A 24,404-nucleotide genomic window follows, 5' to 3' on the forward strand; every position below is an offset into this window, starting at 1 on the left:
TTCTTCGTCCAGTTCCTTTCATTATCATCTTCCACTTCCATCGCCTTTCTTGACGTCGGAAAAGGCAGTTTCCATCGGATTCAATCAAAAACCAACAATTTTGCACAGGACGCCGCTGAGTCCGGAACGACGGGATCTACGGCGTTTCCCATGGATTCCATTTGTGCCGACGATTTGAAATCAATCCAAGGAAGCGTCGCCACATTGAACCATGAAACAATTCAAATTGAAAACTGTATCATGTTTTTGGAATAAAAATAAGGAGCAAATTTTCCTCATTCAAATCAAAATCGAAAGAAATAAGTAACAAAAAATATAAAATTGAAATTCAAATCAAAATCGAAAGAAATAAGTAACAAAAAATATAAAATTGTTCAGCATATCCTTAAAGCCACTAGCTCACTACCTCGCTGAAATCACATTACGCCTCAACCAATCTTTCCCAGCCTCGTCACATAGATAATGGCGTGAATAGATTGGGGGAGAAGGGGTGGAAGAAAAAATAGATAAAAAATTAACATTAAATAGTCGAATTACAGAATTGCCCTTCAGTTTACTTGTGTTCAAAAAGAAAAGGTTGGGTTTTTTTGTCCAAACACAAAAGGTGTTCAATGCTAAAACACACGTTCATGAAAGTTGATGGGTGTGTTATAGCATTCCCTATATATATATTGAATACTTTACTTTTATCGAAGAATTTGAAGATTTGGAAGCACAAGATGAAGAGATATAGATATATGTGTGTGTATTTAAAGATGTTAATTGTGATAAAAGATAATCATAATCTATTCATTAAAGATTAACAAAACAATATATTTTGATATATATTTAACAAGTATTTGATTTTGCTATATAATTGTTTAATTCGAGATATTACATATAAAATATTGTATGAATATTATTGTTTAAGTTGGTTTATAATTATTACAAGGTTTAAAAAAAATGTGAATCACCGTGCATTTTTTATTTTGACCGGAATGGTACAAATTTTTTTTTTTTTAAAAATCCTTTCTTTATCGAAACGGTGAGAAAGTTGTGGTAGCTTATGAAAATAATTATATAAGAACGGATTTATAATCCTCCACGTACCAGAAGCGTTGCAATTGCCTGTATAAAAACGTTCTCAAAAGTTTGATTTCCCTATGGATTTTAAATGGCAACCAAGGAAAAGCGTAGCCTTATAGAACTTTAAAAATCATTCTGCAAAGCTGAGATAAAACTACGGTTATACATCAGCCGTGGCCGTTTTTGACGAAAACCGTAGCAAAAGGCAAGCACAACGCCTCGGTTTGCCACAGCGGCTAAACCGTCCTGGTATCCAAACACAACGGTTTCTTTGCATTTTACTACAGTTTTTTGGCGTTCCCGTAAGGCCAAAATGTTGTTGTAGATCTCATGGGGTTTAGGCATTCGTACAACCAGGAACTCGAACATTTCTCTTCTCGGCAAACACATATGGGATATTTTACACCAACCACAAAAGCTCTGGGTTTAGATGTTGAGGCACAAATACTTGTCTGACACTCTCATATTCTACATACTCTTTTTAAGCCTGGTGATTCTTGCGTTTGGCGTGATGTTGGGAAAGCAGTGCAAATCTTGGGGCCAGGTTTCATTTGTAGGGTTGGAAGAGGTCAGGTATCCATATGGTATGATAAATGGTTAGATAATGTTTATTTTTGTAATGTTGTGCCATATGTTCATATTAGTGACACAAACTTTCGTCTTTGTGACTTGATGGAAAATGGGGATTGGAACTTCAACAAACTCTACACTCAGCTTCCATCTTTTTACCAAGATTGCATTTGTAGCATTACTATTGATCATGACACTGAGGATAGACTTATTTGGAGTGTTTCTCCAAATTGTCAATTCTCACATATAGTTATGGATATAGGTGGTTAAATCAGAATCTAACTCAACAAGTAGAGCCAGTTATTTGTTGGAGTTGGGTTTGGAGGCTATCAGTTTCTGAAAATCTAAGACATTTTTGCTGGATGGGGATGCATGCTAGTCTCCTTACCAATGCCTTCTGTGTCTCAAGACATCTTACCTTAGATACTTCTTGTCATAGATGTGGTGCATTTGTTGAAAGTGATATGCAAACTTTTCGCAATTGTCCTAGGGCATAGAATTGGCACCTTTGTCGTACTTATCCTAACAACTTCTACATACAGGATTGTCAGATTTGGTTCAAACATCATGTTGTTAGGTAGACAGGTACTATGTTCGTAGTAGCATGCTATGAAATTTGGAGGAATAGAAACGAAGAGATTTTTCAAAATGTTCCGAAAGATACTTGGGCATCGTTAATAACATAATATCATATCATTCTTTCGTGGTCCATGCTATTGGCCCCACAAATAAACACCACGTGACCCGTCAAGTTCGTTGAAATCCTCCACTGGAAGGCTTTATTAAAATCATTTTAGACGAATCTTTTTTTGGTAATCTTGATAATGCAGGTTTTAGAGGTCTTCTGAAAAATAATAGGGGGAATTGAATTCATCGTTTTTCTGGATCTTGTGGTAGGGATACTAATTTGTTGGTTGATCTTTCAGTTATTTGGAAGGGTCTTTAGTTGGCGTGGGATCTTGTGGTAGGGATACTAATTTGTTGGTTGATCTTTCAGTTATTTGGAAGGGTCTTTAATGAGGGCTGAACGAGATTTTCAACCATATATCTCTAGTTGGTATGCTCGCTTCGCTCCATTTTAAACGAGTTAGTAACGAGCGTGAGACGGATTGACCCATTTTGTCGTCCCTAATCTATTTTTAATTTTTTGAAGCTTTAGTCCTCTATTTTAAAAAATTGGCTGAGAACAATTTATCAATATGAAATTTGTAATCCTACAACTCCTTATGGATTACACGAACAGAGAAAATTGAGTGGCGTGAGTAAATTGTTGAAAAAACCAGCAAGCTTTAAGAGCTAAAAAATGAAATATGAAAAAACAAAAACAAATTATGACATTAAGGAAGGTTTGATGTGTACTCTTTTTATTCTAAAATGTAAGCAAAAATTGATCAACAAAAAATTAATGTCTTTAGTTCAAAAAATTTATCAGATGCATCAATTTATGTTGACACATTTTTGCTTATATTTTGAGACCGAGGAAGTATGCAATATATATAATCTAATAATAACATAGAACTAATTGTAAGACTCCAAATTCATGAATGCCACCGATATGGCAACATTACCAAACCCATGCAGTCCTATCTGCAATTCTCCATTTTACCTATTTGCAGTGAATGAAGTAAATTCCACCGAGTTGTCCTGACCCACCGCCGATGAACGTCTCAACGACAACATCAACGGATGCACCAACACAACAAGAGATCCATCGAAAAAATACAACGATGCTAGTGCAGATTAAAGAAGATTGAAAAGATAAAAGAAAGCATTGCAACCAAACTTGCTATATATAGGGGCTAATCTTCAAAAAAAAAAAAAAAAAAAAAAACACAAAAACAGGATCCGACAAAATCTCGAGATTTTAAGTAAAAAAGGAGCCTTACATGAATCTTCCATTTCGTATGACCGTAAAATTGAAAAATTGAAAATTATTACTCTCTCCGTTTCAAAATGAGTGTCGTTTTAGCCAAAAAAAATTGTTTCAAAATGAATGTCACTTTCAGTTTCCAATGCAATTGGCTAAAGCCACACTCATTTTGAAACTGAGGGAGTAGAATATAAAATATTCATTATAAATATTCATTGTATAAATTATTATATATTATTTATACACTGAAATAAATGTGAAAACACATTAAGAAGTTAGAAGAACCACGTAAACAACAAAATTGAATCAAACAGTGGAAGAATTTGGTTCTTCCTTGTTAAGATTATTGATTCATTACAATTACAGTAAACTATTCAAAAATTCATATTAAATCTGCCATAGTAGCTATATTGTTGCTTCATTGATTTGAGAGTACTTGTCACAGGTATTGTAGAATCAAAATCCAAAAAACATAAAAGGAATCGCTTGAATTCATGTGCAAAATTCATAACATTCACGCTTCTACTTGACGAAACAACAATGTTATTAGGAAAAGTTGAAAAAACTTACACAATACTCCTTTGAATTAATCATGCGGCTTGAGGTTTCTCAATCTTTTAAGTTCATCAATCAAAGCCAACAAATTATTATAAGATGAGCCACCTTCTTGAATAGCTTGTGTAGCCTTTTCTCCAAACTCTCGAGCACGTACCCTGATATTTCTAGCTTCATCACCACCGTCCATCAATCTCCTCACAGCCTTCTCTATGCTATCTTTGCTCACCAACTTCTCTCTCTCCGCAACACCACTCGTACACCATTCTGTTGCACCGACTTCAACTCCAATTCCTCGGACTTGTGTTATCAGTTTCTCGTTGTAGAATTGATCTCCATGAACTGGCCACGTTATCATTGGAACTCCCATACTAACAGCCTCTACGATAGAGTTCCACCCGCAATGCGTCATAAATCCCCCCACTGCATGGTGGCTTAATATCTTAACCTGTGGGGCCCAACCCCTAATGATCAAACCCTTCTTCCCAATGTTTCTCTCTTCAAATCCCTTCGGCAACCACTTTTCTTTCTCTTCTTCGCTCTCATCTTCTTTCCCTTTCTTCTCTGGAACAACCCATATGAATGGGTGACCCGCTGCTTCTAGCGAGCATGCCATCTCATATAGCTGTTTATTAGATGAATAGTTGATGCTTCCAAAACATATGTACAATACTGAGTTAACTCTCTTTGAGTCGAGCCAGCTCAGGCACTCGTGTACATTCACAACACCCTCGTTTCCCCTTTCTGATTTCTCTTGAACGGTTCTGCAAATAAGAGAAGTTGGACCAAGATGCCAAACTTTGTGACCCGTGGTTTTCTCGTAGTGTTGGATGCACTCTTCTCCATCAAGTTCACTGAAGTTGTTGATGATGAGCGCTTTACTTTTAAGTATTGTGTCGAGCATCGTTTCTAGGAATTCAATGATTAACTTTGGCGGTTTTCCACACAAGGTGATATGATGAGGAAAATTTGGAACGACAAAGGAACTTGAATCCGAATCAGAATTTATATGAGAATTAAGTAAATTGTTTGTTTTGAGGGTCTCCATGAGGGAGACGGCAAAGAGGCACATTCCGTTAAATGTGATGTTAGGGATCTGAAACTTATGGGCCAAATCATTAGCCCATGGGTATGCAGCGTCAGAGATGATACAATCTGGTGGATCATTCTCCATGAAATCCTCAATGGGTCCATGGAGGAGCATTGCGCCACGGTGGATCTTCCAAGATGTGGTGGAGTCGGTGGTGGAAGACACAGATTCAATGCCATCAGGAAGGCCAACTTGTTGGGAGGGGAAGTCGACAGTGTGAAAGCGAAGGAAGGAGGGAGCGGCGGATGAGAGAGATTTGGTAAGGGATTGGACGTTGGAGGGAGTGGTGATGACTGTGACGTGTTGGCCACGGGATGCAAACATAATTGCTATGTCAAAAAGAGGGATCATATGTCCAGATGCTAGAAATGGAATGAAGTAAACTTTCAATGGTCGTTCAACTTCAACACCTTCCATTGCTGAACAATATATTCTCTCTAGTCAAGTAACTATTCAAGTTTCTATCCCTCTCTGAGCGTGAGTGTATCTCTTTTCAAGTTCAACCATAGTTTGGTTTTATAGAAATAATTTACTTATTATTTATTTGTTATTATTTTATTCTATCTGCACGAGACCCACGAGGGTTCCCTCCAATTATCATCACATATGAATGTTATCTCTTATCTGCACCATTAATTTTGAATGAGACGCATTTAAATTCGTGCTCCGTACACCATTAAATTCAAGGCCATGTATTTGGTAGAACAAAAAAAACAATATTTTTTCCTTAAAAAAAAACAATAATTATTACTGGCAGATAGACGGACACCCATGTGTTTGTCTTTATGCTCTTTTTATTGCACTAACCTTAAAAAATTATGAACGGTGTTTTTTTTTATGAAATTTTGATTTTGATTAAAACTAAAAATATGAATGTGTGTTATTTTCAAGTTATAACAAACCAAACTAACCATGATTATATATTTCAATGACACCAACAATATAACAAAAAAAATATAATCTAAATATTTTTTTAATGACACCAACAACAATCATTATTATAGAAAAAATTGTTTTAGGGAATAATTGGGATAATGAAAAAGTAAGTATAAATATACCCATCTAGTTTGTTACACTTTTTAAATAATAAAGGAAAAAAAACCAGACATAAATATATTCATATCGTGTTTGTAACTTTTTTTTATATTTAAATTTATTCTTATTTGTTACATGTGTTAATTGTATTGAAAATTGAGGGTATTTTTGAAAAGAGAAAAAGTCATCACAAATTAAAGCTGAAATGGGTTATTTTCTTTATATATAATATAGATTATAAAGATTAAATTTGTTTAGTCTCTATAAAATTAGAGTTTTTAAGTTTAGTTTCTATAAAATTTTAACAATAATTTTAATCCTTCATAATATTGCAGTTTTTAAGAATAATCCATTCTTTAAAAAATGGATACTATTAGTCCTCAACATAGTCCCTGTAAAATGTAAATAGATACTAAAAGTGAATAATTTTTTTTAAGGACTAGACTTGAAAGCAGAATTAAAAACTACACGACTTTTAGTTTATAACTTATGTCTTATAAGCTCGTTTGAAGAAAAAGGACCCGTTTAATAAACGTCACTTTCTCACGAACTCATAGTTTATCCTTACTATCTTATAGTGTTGTTTGATAAACTAATTCAAGTACCTTATAAACTTAAATATCATTATTTATCTCAATTTTAGCCCTACAAATTTAAATGAAAAAATTAATATTAAATCAATATATCACGAAGAAGGATGTTTGTTGCTTGCTCCACATTTTTCATTCTCATTTAGAGGTCTCAGTCAAATGATTATTAATTTACTTGGATTCAACTCAGGTTCAATGTCGTTTCAGTATCTTTGTTGTCCTATTTTCATTGGGGAACCAAAATGCATATGTTTCCAGCCGATCACAGGCATAATCAAAATTAAGCTTGTGGCTTGGAAGGGTGCCTTACCTTGCTTTAAATTATGTGTAGAGTGCATCTTGTCAAATCTATTATTTATGTGATGTTAGTTTATTCCTTCCATGTTTACATGTAGTTGAGGAGGCTATTAAAAGACTGGGATGTTACCCTTATAATGTGTTGGCTAATCCTGACATAGCAGCTCGTATTGATTCTATTATTTTGCATGTAACGCCACTCTCTGATAGGCTTACTTGAGCACACTCTGTTGATGGTTTGTTGTCTGCGAAGCAAGATTTCTCTTCCTTGCGCCCGGAAGCTGTTACATTACATTAGGATGATATGATGTGGAAGTATTGTATTCCACCCTTCTCTTTTTTTTGGCGCATTATGCATAGGAAAATGCCCACTGATGAGAATCTTCAGACTCGTGGATGTTTGATTGCGTTTGTTTGTATCCTCTGTATGAAAACAGATGAATATGCGGATCATCATTTCTTCTGTTATCCTTTTGCAGTTGAGTTGTGTCTTTGACTGAGTGCTAGGTTGAATTGTGTGGTGGATTTAACTTCGGTTCACACCATTCTTTTGTGTGTTCCTACTCTTTCCTCTTCTAAGGTCTCTGATATGTTCGTTGCGGCGATTGTTCACACTTCGCACACAATCTGGATGGCATACAACATTCTAAGGTTTAATTTTGATAAAGCGATGATACATACAACAAAGGTAAAATTTGATTATTCTGTTACTATGAGTGGTAACCTATCTGCTGGGTGTTGTCTATCTTCAGATTCACCTTTTTTAGATTCTTTCTTGGTGTCGGCCCATCGTCTGAGAACCAATGAGATTAAGCCGGTTTTTCGGAAGCCTCCAACTCCTCCTTTGCTGAAGGTTAACACGGATGACTCGATAACTGGAGCTCACGCCTCTTGTGGGGGTATATTTTGAGACCATTTAGGAACGTTCCTTAATGCTTTTACTTGTAACCTTTGCACTTTGCTCAATTTTTAATGCAGAAATTCTAGGTTATATATGGGCTTTGGAGTATGCAACTCAAAATTGGTGGCGAAATATTAGGTTTGAAAGTGATTCAACTGATGCCTTATTAGTTTTCAAAAATTCTTCTCTAGTGTCGATTTTCTATCGGAATCGGTGCCATTATGCTCTTCGACTTGGAGTTCAGATTATTTCATCCCATATTTTCTGCGAAGGCAATTGTTGTGCTGATAAGCTTTCGAATATGGGGCACTCAGTTCGGGGATCAGGTTCGTTGAATGAGTTGTCCCAGAGACTTTCGATGGATTTCTTTAGAAACAAATTTAGTTTGCCTAATTTTAGATTCCCTTAGATTCTTTTCTTCTTTTCCTCTTATCTTGTTTGTTGAGGGTTTTTGTTTGGTCCCCATATTGTGTGTGTGTGTGTGTGTTTGAGATTGGTGGTATAAGAGAGAAGTCTCTTCGGGGTGGCAACTTGGTTGGGATGTTGGCGATTCTCCTTGATGCCTGTTCTTTCTCTTATAAAAAAAAAATTACTGTTGAGCAACAATGTTTTCAATTCTTTTTTCTTCATAAAAAAATAAAAAATGCTCTCGTTGAGAGTCAAACTCAAGACCTCCCGCTTACTAAACGGGTGCTCTAACCAACTGAGCTACGAGAGCTTCTTGGCAACATTTCCACTACAAACATATAGATTTTATGAAGCCCGGATACTCCACGGATACTCGCGGATACATACCCACAAAGTATCGGAATTAATTATTTTAATTTTTAATTTTTTTATCGGATACTTATATGATACTTCACGGATGCACAAGGATACTTATAAGATACTTCACATATACGCATCCTAGAAAAATATGAAGGGTAAAAAATTGAGACAATGTTGTAAAAATTCAGTAGAGATGTATATGATTCCATTTTAGATATTTCTCGATGAACCACTAAAAATTATACTTCTTGTGGAGGAAGGTAATGAGATATAGGTAATTCAGTTAATCAACATTAGATAAAATTCTCTCAAAAAAAAAATTAGATAAAATTTGTGTTGGGTTTTTTAGTGATATTTTTCTCGATATATCCCAACATATGAAAATATAATATGGTTTATAAGAAAACTTAACATTTTTTTTATTTTGATCATATGTATTATTTTAAAAAAACGTTTAATAAACGTCACTTTCTCACGAACTCATAGTTTATCCTTACTATCTTATAGTGTTGTTTGATAAACTAATTCAAGTACCTTATAAACTTAAATATCATTATTTATCTCAATTTTAGCCCTACAAATTTAAATGAAAAAATTAATATTAAATCAATATATCACGAAGAAGGATGTTTGTTGCTTGCTCCACATTTTTCATTCTCATTTAGAGGTCTCAGTCAAATGATTATTAATTTACTTGGATTCAACTCAGGTTCAATGTCGTTTCAGTATCTTTGTTGTCCTATTTTCATTGGGGAACCAAAATGCATATGTTTCCAGCCGATCACAGGCATAATCAAAATTAAGCTTGTGGCTTGGAAGGGTGCCTTACCTTGCTTTAAATTATGTGTAGAGTGCATCTTGTCAAATCTATTATTTATGTGATGTTAGTTTATTCCTTCCATGTTTACATGTAGTTGAGGAGGCTATTAAAAGACTGGGATGTTACCCTTATAATGTGTTGGCTAATCCTGACATAGCAGCTCGTATTGATTCTATTATTTTGCATGTAACGCCACTCTCTGATAGGCTTACTTGAGCACACTCTGTTGATGGTTTGTTGTCTGCGAAGCAAGATTTCTCTTCCTTGCGCCCGGAAGCTGTTACATTACATTAGGATGATATGATGTGGAAGTATTGTATTCCACCCTTCTCTTTTTTTTGGCGCATTATGCATAGGAAAATGCCCACTGATGAGAATCTTCAGACTCGTGGATGTTTGATTGCGTTTGTTTGTATCCTCTGTATGAAAACAGATGAATATGCGGATCATCATTTCTTCTGTTATCCTTTTGCAGTTGAGTTGTGTCTTTGACTGAGTGCTAGGTTGAATTGTGTGGTGGATTTAACTTCGGTTCACACCATTCTTTTGTGTGTTCCTACTCTTTCCTCTTCTAAGGTCTCTGATATGTTCGTTGCGGCGATTGTTCACACTTCGCACACAATCTGGATGGCATACAACATTCTAAGGTTTAATTTTGATAAAGCGATGATACATACAACAAAGGTAAAATTTGATTATTCTGTTACTATGAGTGGTAACCTATCTGCTGGGTGTTGTCTATCTTCAGATTCACCTTTTTTAGATTCTTTCTTGGTGTCGGCCCATCGTCTGAGAACCAATGAGATTAAGCCGGTTTTTCGGAAGCCTCCAACTCCTCCTTTGCTGAAGGTTAACACGGATGACTCGATAACTGGAGCTCACGCCTCTTGTGGGGGTATATTTTGAGACCATTTAGGAACGTTCCTTAATGCTTTTACTTGTAACCTTTGCACTTTGCTCAATTTTTAATGCAGAAATTCTAGGTTATATATGGGCTTTGGAGTATGCAACTCAAAATTGGTGGCGAAATATTAGGTTTGAAAGTGATTCAACTGATGCCTTATTAGTTTTCAAAAATTCTTCTCTAGTGTCGATTTTCTATCGGAATCGGTGCCATTATGCTCTTCGACTTGGAGTTCAGATTATTTCATCCCATATTTTCTGCGAAGGCAATTGTTGTGCTGATAAGCTTTCGAATATGGGGCACTCAGTTCGGGGATCAGGTTCGTTGAATGAGTTGTCCCAGAGACTTTCGATGGATTTCTTTAGAAACAAATTTAGTTTGCCTAATTTTAGATTCCCTTAGATTCTTTTCTTCTTTTCCTCTTATCTTGTTTGTTGAGGGTTTTTGTTTGGTCCCCATATTGTGTGTGTGTGTGTGTGTTTGAGATTGGTGGTATAAGAGAGAAGTCTCTTCGGGGTGGCAACTTGGTTGGGATGTTGGCGATTCTCCTTGATGCCTGTTCTTTCTCTTATAAAAAAAAAATTACTGTTGAACACCAATGTTTTCAATTCTTTTTTCTTCATAAAAAAATAAAAAATGCTCTCGTTGAGAGTCAAACTCAAGACCTCCCGCTTACTAAACGGGTGCTCTAACCAACTGAGCTACGAGAGCTTCTTGGCAACATTTCCACTACAAACATATAGATTTTATGAAGCCCGGATACTCCACGGATACTCGCGGATACATACCCACAAAGTATCGGAATTAATTATTTTAATTTTTAATTTTTTTATCGGATACTTATATGATACTTCACGGATGCACAAGGATACTTATAAGATACTTCACATATACGCATCCTAGAAAAATATGAAGGGTAAAAAATTGAGACAATGTTGTAAAAATTCAGTAGAGATGTATATGATTCCATTTTAAATATTTCTCGATGAACCACTAAAAATTATACTTCTTGTGGAGGAAGGTAATGAGATATAGGTAATTCAGTTAATCAACATTAGATAAAATTCTCTCAAAAAAAAAAATTAGATAAAATTTGTGTTGGGTTTTTTAGTGATATTTTTCTCGATATATCCCAACATATGAAAATATAATATGGTTTATAAGAAAACTTAACATTTTTTTTATTTTGATCATATGTATTATTTTAAAAAAATTGTGACTTTTATAATAATATAATAATGAAGAGTAATCAATATTTATTTTCTTCAAGTATTTTACATACATATAAGTTTTAGTATAATATTTTTGTTGGCGTATCATAGACGCATCGTATCCTAAATTTTAAAAAATTTACGTATCCGTATACCCGTATCATATCGTACCCGCACCCGTACCCGCGTCCGGGCTTCATTTTTTTTTTGACAAGCCGGGCTTCATTTCTTATATAGAGCTTCTTGCTCACTCTTACGCGTATATTGTCATCAATCGCCTTAAAATGAAGGATTGTACGGTCACGATTTCTCATAATGTTAGACATGCAAGCCAGTTTGTTGACTAGATTACGGGTTATGCTATCTCTTTACTTACGAGTCCTCGTTTTCTTCGCCATTCTCTCCATCTAATTTTGTTAACCTTTTATGGAAAGATGTTGCCAACAATTATTTTAGTCGTCACATTCATGTCTAATTTGGTCCAAGGAGAAAAAAATTATTTTCTCTGTCAACTTTATTTTTACTCGCACTTAAAGTTAAAGTCTTTGATTCATCTATTATCTATTTGTTTAATAGGCATTGTTACTAAATATTGACGAAATTTCAACTTGTCAAAATGGACCTTTCAACATATAGTCAATTTTTTTAAGATGTCACGTGAAAACACGACGAAAATAATGGCATGGACATAAGATATGATTTCCAAGCCACATTTATATAAAACATCATGCTTCAACGCACTTCCTGTTAACACAGGTGTTGGGGAAAATGGATCTTTCAAGTAGGTATTATTTGAAGACTTCGATTCAATGCAATACCAACCATTTAGCTATTAAGGGGGAGTGTTTGGTATGGTATTTTTTGAACCAGTCAAGTACTTCAAGTGCATTGTCAAATAACGTCGTTCTTCATGCTCAACAACTAGGTTAACTTTTTCCACTTTAAAAGAAATTAAGTGACTGTTTTCGAGCCATTTCACTAGCTTGTGTTTGGATTATCTGGTCTGATCGTAATAACAGATTATTTGGTCGCAAGAAAATGTCCTCATCTCAAATTATTGATCAGGTAAAAAAATCCACGTTTGATGGTGGATTAAGGCCAAACACCACTTGTTTTCTTATTATCTTAATCTTTGATGAATTATTCCTCTTGGTTGTTGACACTTATTAGCTTCTTGATATTCTTTGATTGGTTGTACATTTGTTTAAACTCTTGGTATGCTTTTTTTTTCTTTTCCCCTATTCTTTGCACTTGTGTTAGACTAGTCTTTTAATATAGGGTTAAATATTTTTTATTCCTTGCATTTTGCGCCTCTTTGAAGAATAGTCCTTACATTTCATTAAATGTTTTTAAAATCCTTACATTTTATTTCCGTTATCAAAATTAGTCCTTGTTGCTATTTCTTTGACGGAATGTTGATGTGGCAGTTAGTGGTCCCAATTATTTTAAGGTTAAATATGTTTTTGGTCCCTACATTTTGCGTGACTTTGAAAAATAGTCCTTGCATTTCAATAAATGTTTCTAAAATCCCTAAAATAATAAGGACTATTCTTCAAAGTCACGTAAAATGTAGGGACCAAAAACATATTTAACCCTAAAATAATTGAGACCCACTAACTGCCGCATCAACATTCCGTTAGAGAATTAACAGCAGGGACTAATTTTGATAACAGAAATAAAATGTGAGGATTTTGAAAATATTTAATAAAATGTAGGCACTATTCTTCAAAGGGGCGCAAAATATATTCATTTGACTTTTCAAAATAAAAAAATAAAAAATTTGTGGAAATGAACACCTATTTTGCAACCCTAACAAAAAAACAGCTGCACAAAGGTAAAGGGAAAATCCGTTCGTGATACGTCTATTAAATACTAAGTTCTTCCAAACTATAAATGCTACATATTTTATGCTCATATAAATTCTTTTGTATCAACATTTGAATATTAAACAAAAATTCAATACTTTTTGTTCTCTAATGTTTTTATTAGATTATTTCTTAAAGTAATAAAAACCATCATCTTCAAACACATTATTTTTGCACTTTAGGAATTATAGGTTCTCCCATAGACCATCAAAATCTCATCTCATAAACGGTGTATGTATATAATATAACTAAACAATTTAGCTAAAATGGTTAATAAGCTTCATCAAAAAACAAATTATTCAAAAGAACACGAATTCAATTCCTTGATAAAACAATTATTAACCAGACCTGATCTCTCTTGATGTTGAACTCTCTCTTTCCCATAAGAGATTCGGACGGATAAAAAAAACTACAAATGCTACATTTGGATCAAGTATTAGAGAATTTAGAAGACAATATATCATTTATATATCCATTTGTTCTTTCAGCTTCAATCCAACATTCTTACAAACTATAGATTTTTTTTAGACCAAATTACTACGAACTACGAGTGAATTGTTGGCGTCAATAAACTAAGAGAGAAAAAAAAAACAGAGAGAAAATATTTCTTTTTTGTTTTGGGTTCTTCAAAGCCAATCTTCAGAAGAAAAAAAAAATAGACAAAAAAATACACAAAATGCTCTCGTTGAAAGTTGAACTCAAGACCTCCCGCTTACTAAACGGGTGCTCTAACCAACTGAGCTACGAGAGCTGCTTGATAACTTTTTACTCCAAATATATTTATCCTTGCTTTCAGTAAAGCATAATGATAACCGCGTGCGAAAATGAGGGACCGAAAAAGGTAAGTTAACAAACAAAGGACATTTTCGTCATTAAAAAACATCACCCACATGTCTCATTTCTTTCTCAATACAAAAAAAAAACTTCCCAAACACACTTCACAAAAAACAACACATTCAGACACACACACACACACACACACAGTGTTATCTTCAACACACTCTCTATCTTCAATTTAGGGTTCCGAATTTTCCACCAAAACATGGACTCTGATTCATGGATCTCTTCTCGTCTTTCTAACTCTTCACGCCGTTACTATTCTCGATCCGGTTAGAACCATCATAATTATCATTTAATTATTTAATTACAATTTTAATTTTAGTTTTGTTGAAATTGTTGGTGATGATTTGTTTTTGGTGTTGTTTCAGATCTGTTTTTGGGTGGAAATGATGATGCTGAACCTGGTGGTGGTGGTGATGATTTAAGGGCTGAATATCTTTGCCCTTTTTGTGCTGAAGATTATGATGTTGTTTCTCTTTGTTGTCACATTGATGAAGAACATCCTCTTCAAGCTAACACTGGGGTGGGTATTCATAAAAATTCAATTTTTATTTATTTTATGTGTTTTTTAAATTTTGTCTATAATAAAAATTGTATTTTTAAGGTTTGACACTTTTCAGTTTTCACATATATTAGGAACAAAATTATGTAGCGTATGTAGTTTAGTTTGTTTATTATATGTATATGTATGTATGAATATTCCTCAATTACAATTTTGAATAAAGATATGTTTAATTTTGGTTTTTAACTTTCAAACACTTGGTAGTTTTAATTAAGGTTATACATGGAAAAAAAAAATAACATAAATGTATTTAGTAAGTTAAAATAAAATAAATGTATTTTGCAACAATTTATTTTAAAATGTGGTTATATTTTAGGGGGGAAAAGGCTTGGTATTTAGTGCAATTTACTTTGGAGGCAAGTCACTGTAACTTCAGTGCAATTTTGTGTATTTTATGAAAGAGAAATCATAGATAAGATGAGGGAGAGCAATATAAGAGAGAGATAGACACGAAGTCTTGTTGACTTTCCCATCTTAAAAGTAGCGAATCCGGATATGGGAAAGTTAGTATGAGTTTGTGTTGAGTGGTCTTTTTTTTTATTACATAAATTTGATAGGTTGTTTGGTTAGTTACATGACAGTTAAGTCAGTTAGTTTCATTTCTACTAGCATCGTTTCTGATTAGCTATATTTATATAACATTATGCAGTGTTTGATTAGTTCATCTTTTATCTAAAGATTTAATCTTCATAGAATAGATATACAGGTTCTTCTTCTGAGTTGTAGTTCTGTGCTGAAAAGATAACTTCATTTTATTTATTTTTTCTGTTCTACCAATACTTGTTTGGTGTTCAAAATGATGCGTGTGTTTTTCCTGCTTATTAGTTTTAATGAGCCATGTTTTAGTCAGTCTTTGTCCATTGTCATGGTTGGTGTTTCTTTGTTTTTGGTGTTTATATGCTGATGATTGTGATAATTGATGGCATTGGTTATACTTTTCAGGTGTGTCCTGCTTGTGGGCAAAAAGTGGGGATGGATCTTGTTGCACATATTACCACTCAACATGCAAAGTTTTTCAAAATATCCTTTTTGAAAGTTGGTTTCTTTGTTCTTGTTTTTATTTCTCTTTTAGTTTGATTGTTGCTTATTTTCATTGCTGCACCATTCATATATGTTTTCGGTGTAAGAATTAAATATGTAACAATTGATACACAAGTTTGTTGGAAATTTAAATTTTCCATGTTCATATTTTATTGCATTCCTGGAAAACAAATTTTATTTGATGCGTTGAATTTTCATGCCGAAAAATGTGTACATTTTTTAATGGTTCAGCTGCTTAGAAATGATGTATTTTAACAATCAATCAGCAAACCAGTATGTTTATATTTAGCATGTGTTTGCGTTTATTTGTCTCTTAAATGTGCTTAATTTGTGTGTAGTTGTGTTTAGTTATTTATTTCAGTATCGTTAGATGGTATTTTCTTGTGCTGTCTCTGCTGTTATATCAATTTAATTTAATTAAATCAAGTTGTGTCTGGTGAGTACATCTTCATTTGTATTGCTTTGAGACATAAACGTTTTTCCATAACCAGAAGTTTACGTGCAGCGTAAAAGGAGGGTGAGGAAAGGAGTCACTAACTCAACGTTATTTAGAAAAGAGCTGAGGGAAGCAGGATTGCATTCTCTTCTTGGAGGTTCTTCGTCCACAGCTTCCTCCAATTCCGAACCTGATACTTTGTTGCAATCGTTTATTTTTAACCCAGTTGTTGGTGACGAAGCTGTGAGCGAACAATCTAATTCTTCCATTGAAGCTGCCATAGTAAACGATAGCTCGAAAGATGATTTCGTGGAAAGGTATGTATGTGGATACTATTGTTGGATTAAGATTTCCTTTGCTTTAGAAATGGATGCTAAGTTGTAGGTATTTTTGTAGGGTAGAATAAATTCACACTATCATGTCGTAATATTATATTTTAAAATCTATTGAACACTTTGACAAGACAGTGAAACATGATAGAATATTATTTACCCCACCGGTATATAGATTACTTAACTCTTCTATATAAAAGTATAGTACCGGATGCATGTTCCCGCCATTTACTCTGCATACATGTGATTAGATTTGTGGACACTTTGTTTGAGGCAACTAAATGATGAAATGTTGTATCCTTAGGAATAATGTCTGGTTTCCATGTGACTTGAACTGTAATAGATCATTTATTTTTGAGCATCTTATCACACAGCTTCAAAGTTTTTTGTTTTAATAATAATATTTGCTATTTAGTCCAAAACATGTAGTCTGACAGTAGCCATGGTTACAGAAAACCACAAGTACAGCTTTCCGACGAGGATCGAGTAGAGAAGACACGAAGGTTTGATTTCGTGCAAGGGCTGCTGATGTCCACCATTCTTGATGATGAGTTATAATTGCAATTGTAGCTGGTATACTATAATAGGAGCAGGAGCTGATCACGAGGGAGGGAGTTCATTCGAGTGTTACAGAGTGGCAGTAGCTAGATCGGATAAATGTGTAATGAATGTATTTATAGTTATGTTCATAGAATGCAGAGATGAAGAAAACCTTTATCGAGTAAATATGTAATGAATGTATCTATTGTTAGGTCCATCTAATATGCACCTATTCAAATATGGTCCCCTTATTTCAGCTGCTACACTAGACTGACATAATTGGCTAACATAAAAAAGACTGGTCGCTAAAAGCAGTGCATGCACCTGGTTTGGTCCCTAATAAAATTTATTCCCACCCATGTGTGACTCATTCTTAACACCATAACCATTTTTTCCTTTATTTCTCTTCAAGTAACCCTATGTCTGTCCGAATAAATGGCGCTAACACTGCGTTCTAAGTGTTGATCTGGATTCCCCTCCATATACCCATCAACGATTGTAAATACCCATATGTGAACAAGTTAAAGTTCAACGATTGTTAATGATGTGGAATTTATATCGTAAGAGCGATTTATTTAATCAGTAAACTTTTATCTTGTAAAGTATATTTCATATAGTAACTGTAAGGACATTTAATATGGTGTGATGTGGAAGAAAAAGAAATTAGTGCGTTTGATTTCATTGTTAGATGAAGAAGAAAAAGAAATGGACATTGTTCTTTCTTAGAAATAAGAAATGATTTTCTCATTTTAATTTCTCTTATGTTCCCTCTCATTTTGTTACATTTTCATGACCAAGATTAAACTCAACCATGTTGATGTATGCATCAAAAAGTAATCTTTAAATTATCTCATGTCTTTTATTCATTCTAACTTCCAAGTATACCTGAAGAGATTCTTTCAGAAATCCTAAGACTACAAACCAATATGACTCCATTTTCAAGCTATAATATAGAATCATTCACTTGCAATATCTTAATATTGTAGAGACAGATTTTAACAACCTGTCACTTTCCATTCAAATCAAAGGAAAACCAGTTACTATGTACTACTACATGTAGCAAAATAGAAAAATCAGATGTCTAAATAATAATTTAATATCCCATTAATTAAACCCATCAAGAATAAACCAGTAATACTGGAATTCTGTAGGATAATTACATCTCACAATAAGGATGTGCAAATTGAGGATTATAATGTATGTCAACGTCTATACAAAACTAGGCATAAAGTGCCATGAGAAATATACATTTTCAAGAGACAATTTGACCTTTTTCTACAGAAAAGCAAAAACTGTGGTTAAAGGCCTTGCATCCACTGAAAACTAAAGAACAAACCCTTTTTTATCTGATTTTATGATAACACTTAAAAGTGATCCTTGCAAAGAAAATAACGGTATACAAGGTGAGACATCATAAGCTGGAACTTGGCTGCTTCAGCTTATTTATTAGAGAAAACTCTGCTCATCTACAATATGAATAGTTGGTACTAAAGAATTTGTAATCAGGATGGTTAACTTGCAATTGCCTAATCCAGTTGTCGGCAGCTCGCCTCAGAGAATTGGCTTTCTGATCTTCAGAATCCCCTTCAGGATCCCAGACAGAAATTTTGAACTTTGTAAAAGCAAGGCCAAATATTGGTAGAGATAGCTTGGGTGATATGTCCCTGTCTTTTCTTGAACAATTTATGGTAGTTGGACCTGATTCAAATAACACGGTTATCATTAGCATCCTTACATATACTCGTCTGTTATTATCGATACGAAAAAAGGACAGCAAGACATACTTTGTAAAGGTGTTGACAGGGAATGGAAGGTGAGGAAACATGCTCCCAAATCCTGCAGTGTGGGACCGACAGGTATTCTATATATTGGATACCTACAAAATATAAGAAGGAACAAATCATGTTAAATTAGTTATTATTATCATGAGCCAGTGTTGTCAAATAGGGAATATAATGGCGCTATAGTGCAGCGAAATTTTACCGAACCACTATTATTCCACAATACACAATTTAGTACAAAGTTTTGACAAATAGTGGTATAATAGTGCTATAGCACTGTATCATAGCGAAATTTAAACAAATCATAATTTTCCGCAATCCACGATTGAAAACACTGTCATGTGCACTATCCAACATTAACAACGTCCTAATTAAAAGTATACGATAAACATACCAAGCTAATGAAACCCAACTTGAAGGTGAAAGATCACAGCTCCGGTAGGTCTTCAAATCAGGAAATTGTTTAGCAAGAACATGGATCTAAGGAAAAAAATATAAACCTTTGTCATGATTAGACAGCAACATTATCTAAAGGTGTAACTGAACCAAAGGACAATGTTCTTACCTTATCCACTAGTGGTTCACGATTATAAGGTGATTCATGCTCAAAGTATTCGTATACAAGCTGACCAAGTGCACTGCAGCTTCCATTCTCATCACTTGATGAACCTGTGAAAGGTTTACTTGCTAGTGAAAGTCTTTCCAGACCAAGGTTGCTTGCATCTGATAAGTTAGGAAGGTTTGAACTGCCATTAACTACACTTTTAGATCCTCTTTCATGACGATAGCCACTGCTGCTGTCGCTGCTCGTGTCTCTAGCTGATTCAGAGTCACTCTCCTTACTGGGTTTCCTGTAATAACATGGAAAAGTTAATGAATCTGTTGTGTAGATGCACTAAAAGAGTGGTTTGCTAAGTATTGTAACTCAGCCGAAGCATTGAAAGAGTGCATGGAAAAGGCTTGGATATAGGTGTCTATCAGTTAAAATTGGATAAAAACAGACGAGGGAAATGATAGAGTACTGCATGGTACATATTACTAGCATGTATATGATTTGGTTTTCATTATAAAGTTATGGGTTAAACATGTATCCTACTAAGTGTCATTTAGAGTTTGCAAGCAATATCAAGTCTATGAGCAATAGGACAAACTAGATTCAGAGAACCTTCTGGTGGCTGGTGACCATCTTACTAACAGTTAGTGTGATCTACGAGTTATATCATCAATCTGCAGTTCTGTAAACATTATAGATAATTTGTTGAATTTAAATTGTATGTATTGCAAGTGTAAACAAACTTCACACATTCATCCAGAAATGTTGTAATACATCATTAGATGAACTAGTTTTACATTGATAGTACATCAAAACTAAACTCTAATTATAATTAGTGTATAGGCCATGCGATCTTGCAAGTTAGAGGATCAATTATCTGAGTATGTGTACAGCTGACGAGGGCTCAGTAACAGACATCATCAGAAGCAACAGTCACTCTTTTTAATCCACATGACTTCATTAGGCAACGGTCTATAGTCTAGTAATATACTACTAAGTTCGAATGAGAGGAACCTCTTCTAGTTTGCAATTCTGCATTACATTACTAATAAAATTATCAAAGAAATGACCTAAAGATCTTACTTCTAAGCTACACAGAACCGAAACTTCAGATGGTGTCTGACATGTGTTGATATCAGACACATGTCGGTGTCCAAGACACTGACACAACACCGACAAATGTGGCTGTATTCATTTACTTTCATTTTCTCAAATTATTACCAGTGTCTCTGTTAGTGGCGGAGCTAGGATCTAATAGTAGTTTGGGCAATGAGCAATTAACTTAACATGAGTTGAAGATCTATCACATAAATCACTGTGCTGGTCTTGGATACATGTGCTCTCATTTTTGTGTTTTTATGATTGATTGATTAGACACAGGAAAGCAAAGCAGTTGATCACCCCATCTGTACTAATTATTGCATATGACATTTACAACAACAACAACAACCAAGTCTTATCCCACTAAGCGGGGTTGGCTCAATAGATCAAATTATTCCATAATGTATTATCATAATAGTTTTTCTTATAGTTTTTCTAGGTCTTCCTCTGTCTCTACTCTCTAGTGATCTGGCTATCGTCCACATGGTCTACTCTCCTTACTACAAAATCTGTAGGTCTTCTCTCCATATGCGCACACCGCCTAAGCCTAGTTTCCACCATGATTGAAAAATAATTCAAAAAATTTGGCAGCTCAAGCCCCTTTAAGTCTATGCGTTACCATCAGCGTCGCATCTCATATCCGTGTCTAAGTACTTCATAGCTTCTGAGATCCCGTGTTAAGTACTTCATAGCTTCTGAGATCCTTCTTCTACATGCTTTTAGTTTATACTAGTAGCAAAGGACTACCTCAAGTTTTGACCTCTTTAATTTGAACCACATTTACACAACAAAGATGCACAGGAAGAAGAATATACAACTTTCTAGCAAGTTGAAAAAGGCAACAAAAAAAAAAAAAAAAACAGAGAGGAAAAAACAAGCTTCATAAACTATTATAGGGAACAATCTAAATCAACGACAAATCGTCAACATAGAATATGTTTGGTCTGTCATTGAAAATCCACAAATATCCATCTGATCCCAAAGCAACTATGAATGTATATTTCGAATTTTCAAACGTAAACCCCAAATGTAGCAAGAAAAATACATCAGAATGTTCAAATGAAAGGAATTAAATCAATCACTGGAAAAGCAAATCAAGAACAATCATTTTCATATTGAAGAATGCACCAACCTTAACCGCAGGGAAGGTTTTGTTGGATCAATATATAGCTGAATAGCAGACAAAGAGACGTTGTAATACTGTTTAACAGATTCATTCCCACTCAATACCAATGGAACACCAGCTCCATATACACTCCACTCCTTGAAAGATTCCCACAAGTCGCCAAGCACAAAGTATGGTTGCAATTCTGGCTCCACTGTTTTCCATCTTCTCTTACTTTTCTGTTTGTTTACATAAATAAGCCAAACAATTCTCTTAGAAAATAAACCAAAAAAAAAACCTAACACTACCTTAAATATTCCAAACAACCACATCACATCATTTCTTTGCATTATTAACACAATTCAGTGGATTGTTGCAAAGTAAGTTTCATCCTAGTAACATTATTTATTTGGTTCTAAAGAGCCTAGCGGTGAAACTCACACACACAAAGTACTGAGAAGTGAGAAATTGTAGGTTCAAACCTGCACCCCAACATATCAAATGTCTTTGCAATCTTTTACCATCTGAGTTATACTTACAAAATAGTTTTATCCTAATAGCCAATTAAATACTTGAACACACTAATTCATAAACAACCACATTATACAATCTATTCGCACTATTAACTCAATTGAATTGAAAGGATATCACCAAAGTAAGTCTAATCCTAATAATCAATTAAACACTTGATCACATCAATTCATAAACCTAACTTCTCTCAACAAGTATCTCAGTCGGTGAGATAAGAGACATTGAACATTGAAATAGTTTAAATATCATGAAAACTGACATAACCACCACCTTACTAACATTTCTCTATAAGCTTTTTTTTTTTTTTCTTCCATAAACCAAACATAAAGTTTGAACCCTAAAAACCAACATAACAAATAACCTACTAAACCTATGTTTGGTTCCACGTTTGGAGTAGAATTGATTCTCATTTGCAATTTTTGAATCTAAAACTGATTTTTACACTTAAATTTATCGTTTTTAAATTCAACTCACTTTTAAGTAAAATAAATTCATTCAAAATCAATTTTTGTCAACTAAAATTTGTCTGAAAAACAATTCATGAACAAAAACACAATAGTTTGAATCCTAAAAACTATCAAAATCACTAATTTACTAAAATTTGTATATATAATTCATAAACCCAACATGAATTTGATTCAAATTCGAAACATTTACCAGAAAATTAACAAAAATTGAACTCAAAAAATAAATAATTAAATAAAATTGAAAAAGCATTGTTTTACTTTACCAATGGAAAACATTGAGCGGGAACATGCGGCGTAGTATGTTCAAGAAACCGACACAAATTAGAAGCATCAACGGTTGTAGTTTCAATCGAAGTGGAAGAAACAGAGTTATCAGAAGAAGAACAAGGTGTGTTGTTGTTGTTTTCAATTAACGTTAATTCATGTTCCTCTTGTTGTTCCTGTTCCTGTTGTTGTTGTCTCTGTTTCCGTAACGCCGGTGGGCAGTAGAAACGATTCTCGACGTGATGACGGGTGTTACGACGGCCGACGATGACGGCGCCACCAGAGACCGACATTGTGTTTCCGGCGATGATGAAACGACGACGTTGAGATGTATGTAAAGGTAGGTCAAGATTATTGATTGAGTCCAAACAAAACAATAAACAAAGTTTTGTGACTGTGTGTGTGTGTAAGTGTTAGTTAAGTGAAAATTGTGAACTGTGAAACACATGGGTTTTAACTTTGTTTTTTTTTTTTTCATTTATTTATCTTAGTCAAAAATGTAAAATCTTTTAATTTATTTGGAGTCAAAAATTATAAACTTTTAATTTAGTTGCAGTCAAAAAATAAAAATGATTTTTTTGAAGGAAATTAAAAACTTTTTGTTTATAGTAGTGATATTTTGGTTTTACTATATTAGTTGATTTATTGAGAAGCAGTGCATGCTTCTAGAAAGATAATAAGGATGGAAAGGCAGGACACTCTCCGACACTAGAAGTGTCTAGAAATAGGATGGGTTACTCAAAGTAGGTCATAAGTTACTCAAATATTTTTTCACTTAATATAGTACTACTCCCTCCGTCCCTATAAGAAAAAAAAATCACATATTCTTTGTTCCAAAATATAAATAAAAAATACCAACTTTTATGCTATTATTATATTTTTTTTTAAAAAATATTCTTTTCTAAAGTAAAATTAAATTCAAATTGCATTCAATTTGTTCACCTTTTTTATTTTCTCCATAAGTTACTCAAATATTATTAAACTTAAGATATTTTGTTATTTTCGTATTTATTCTTTTGTTGAAGGAGGGAGAGAATTTTATTAGCAATTGTGCACTAATAATCAAATTACGATTGTCTCGAATGAGATTCAAATTCTATCTATAAAGTCAAACTTTAATCTAAGATGTTAATGGGTATCCGTGGGTACAGGTAGTATGATATCCGTCTCCGCCCTATTAGATAAATACGGTATCTGAACTCATCTTCATACTCGTACGGGTATCTCTATACAGTTAATCAACATGTATTTAGATACCCACGGATATTCGCAAGTACCTATGGATTTTTGATTTTTTTTTTGTGCAAAGA

General features: G+C 33.9%; 2 protein-coding genes, 3 non-coding genes and 1 pseudogene across 6 annotated transcripts; 1 reads left to right on the forward strand and 5 right to left on the reverse strand.

Moving 5' to 3' along the window:
• Window positions 1-3,806: 3,806 nt before the first annotated feature.
• Window positions 3,807-5,712, reverse strand: LOC146945318 (UDP-glucosyl transferase 73CC6 pseudogene; annotated as a pseudogene). The gene has a single exon (XR_015026292.1). The product of XR_015026292.1 is annotated as a UDP-glucosyl transferase 73CC6 pseudogene (transcript).
• Window positions 5,713-8,617: 2,905 nt separating this feature from the next.
• TRNAT-AGU (transfer RNA threonine (anticodon AGU)) lies at window positions 8,618-8,691 on the reverse strand. The gene has a single exon. It is a non-coding gene; the product is annotated as a tRNA-Thr (tRNA).
• A 2,411-nt stretch (window positions 8,692-11,102) lies between these two features.
• Window positions 11,103-11,176, reverse strand: TRNAT-AGU (transfer RNA threonine (anticodon AGU)). Its single transcript has one exon. It is a non-coding gene; the product is annotated as a tRNA-Thr (tRNA).
• Window positions 11,177-14,218: 3,042 nt separating this feature from the next.
• On the reverse strand, window positions 14,219-14,292 carry TRNAT-AGU (transfer RNA threonine (anticodon AGU)). The gene has a single exon. It is a non-coding gene; the product is annotated as a tRNA-Thr (tRNA).
• A 189-nt stretch (window positions 14,293-14,481) lies between these two features.
• Window positions 14,482-17,530, forward strand: LOC146945322 (protein DEHYDRATION-INDUCED 19 homolog 4-like). Its single transcript, XM_085743691.1, has 5 exons — window positions 14,482-14,650; window positions 14,750-14,904; window positions 15,886-15,963; window positions 16,484-16,737; window positions 17,205-17,530. The coding sequence occupies exons 1-5, from the start codon at window positions 14,584-14,586 to the stop codon at window positions 17,308-17,310; spliced, it is 660 nt and encodes a 219-aa protein (XP_085599817.1). The 5' UTR covers window positions 14,482-14,583; the 3' UTR covers window positions 17,311-17,530.
• An 840-nt stretch (window positions 17,531-18,370) lies between these two features.
• LOC146945323 (uncharacterized) lies at window positions 18,371-23,486 on the reverse strand. The gene is made up of 6 exons (XM_085743692.1): window positions 23,094-23,486; window positions 21,860-22,071; window positions 19,639-19,924; window positions 19,468-19,553; window positions 19,077-19,168; window positions 18,371-18,990 (listed from the first exon to the last, which is right to left on the reverse strand). The coding sequence occupies exons 1-6, from the start codon at window positions 23,385-23,387 to the stop codon at window positions 18,755-18,757; spliced, it is 1,206 nt and encodes a 401-aa protein (XP_085599818.1). The 5' UTR covers window positions 23,388-23,486; the 3' UTR covers window positions 18,371-18,754.
• Window positions 23,487-24,404: the final 918 nt, after the last annotated feature.

Source organism: Medicago sativa, chromosome 2 (genome assembly GCF_051527215.1).
Source record: "Medicago sativa cultivar Bolivia chromosome 2, Bolivia_mono, whole genome shotgun sequence".
NCBI lineage: Eukaryota > Viridiplantae > Streptophyta > Magnoliopsida > Fabales > Fabaceae > Medicago > Medicago sativa.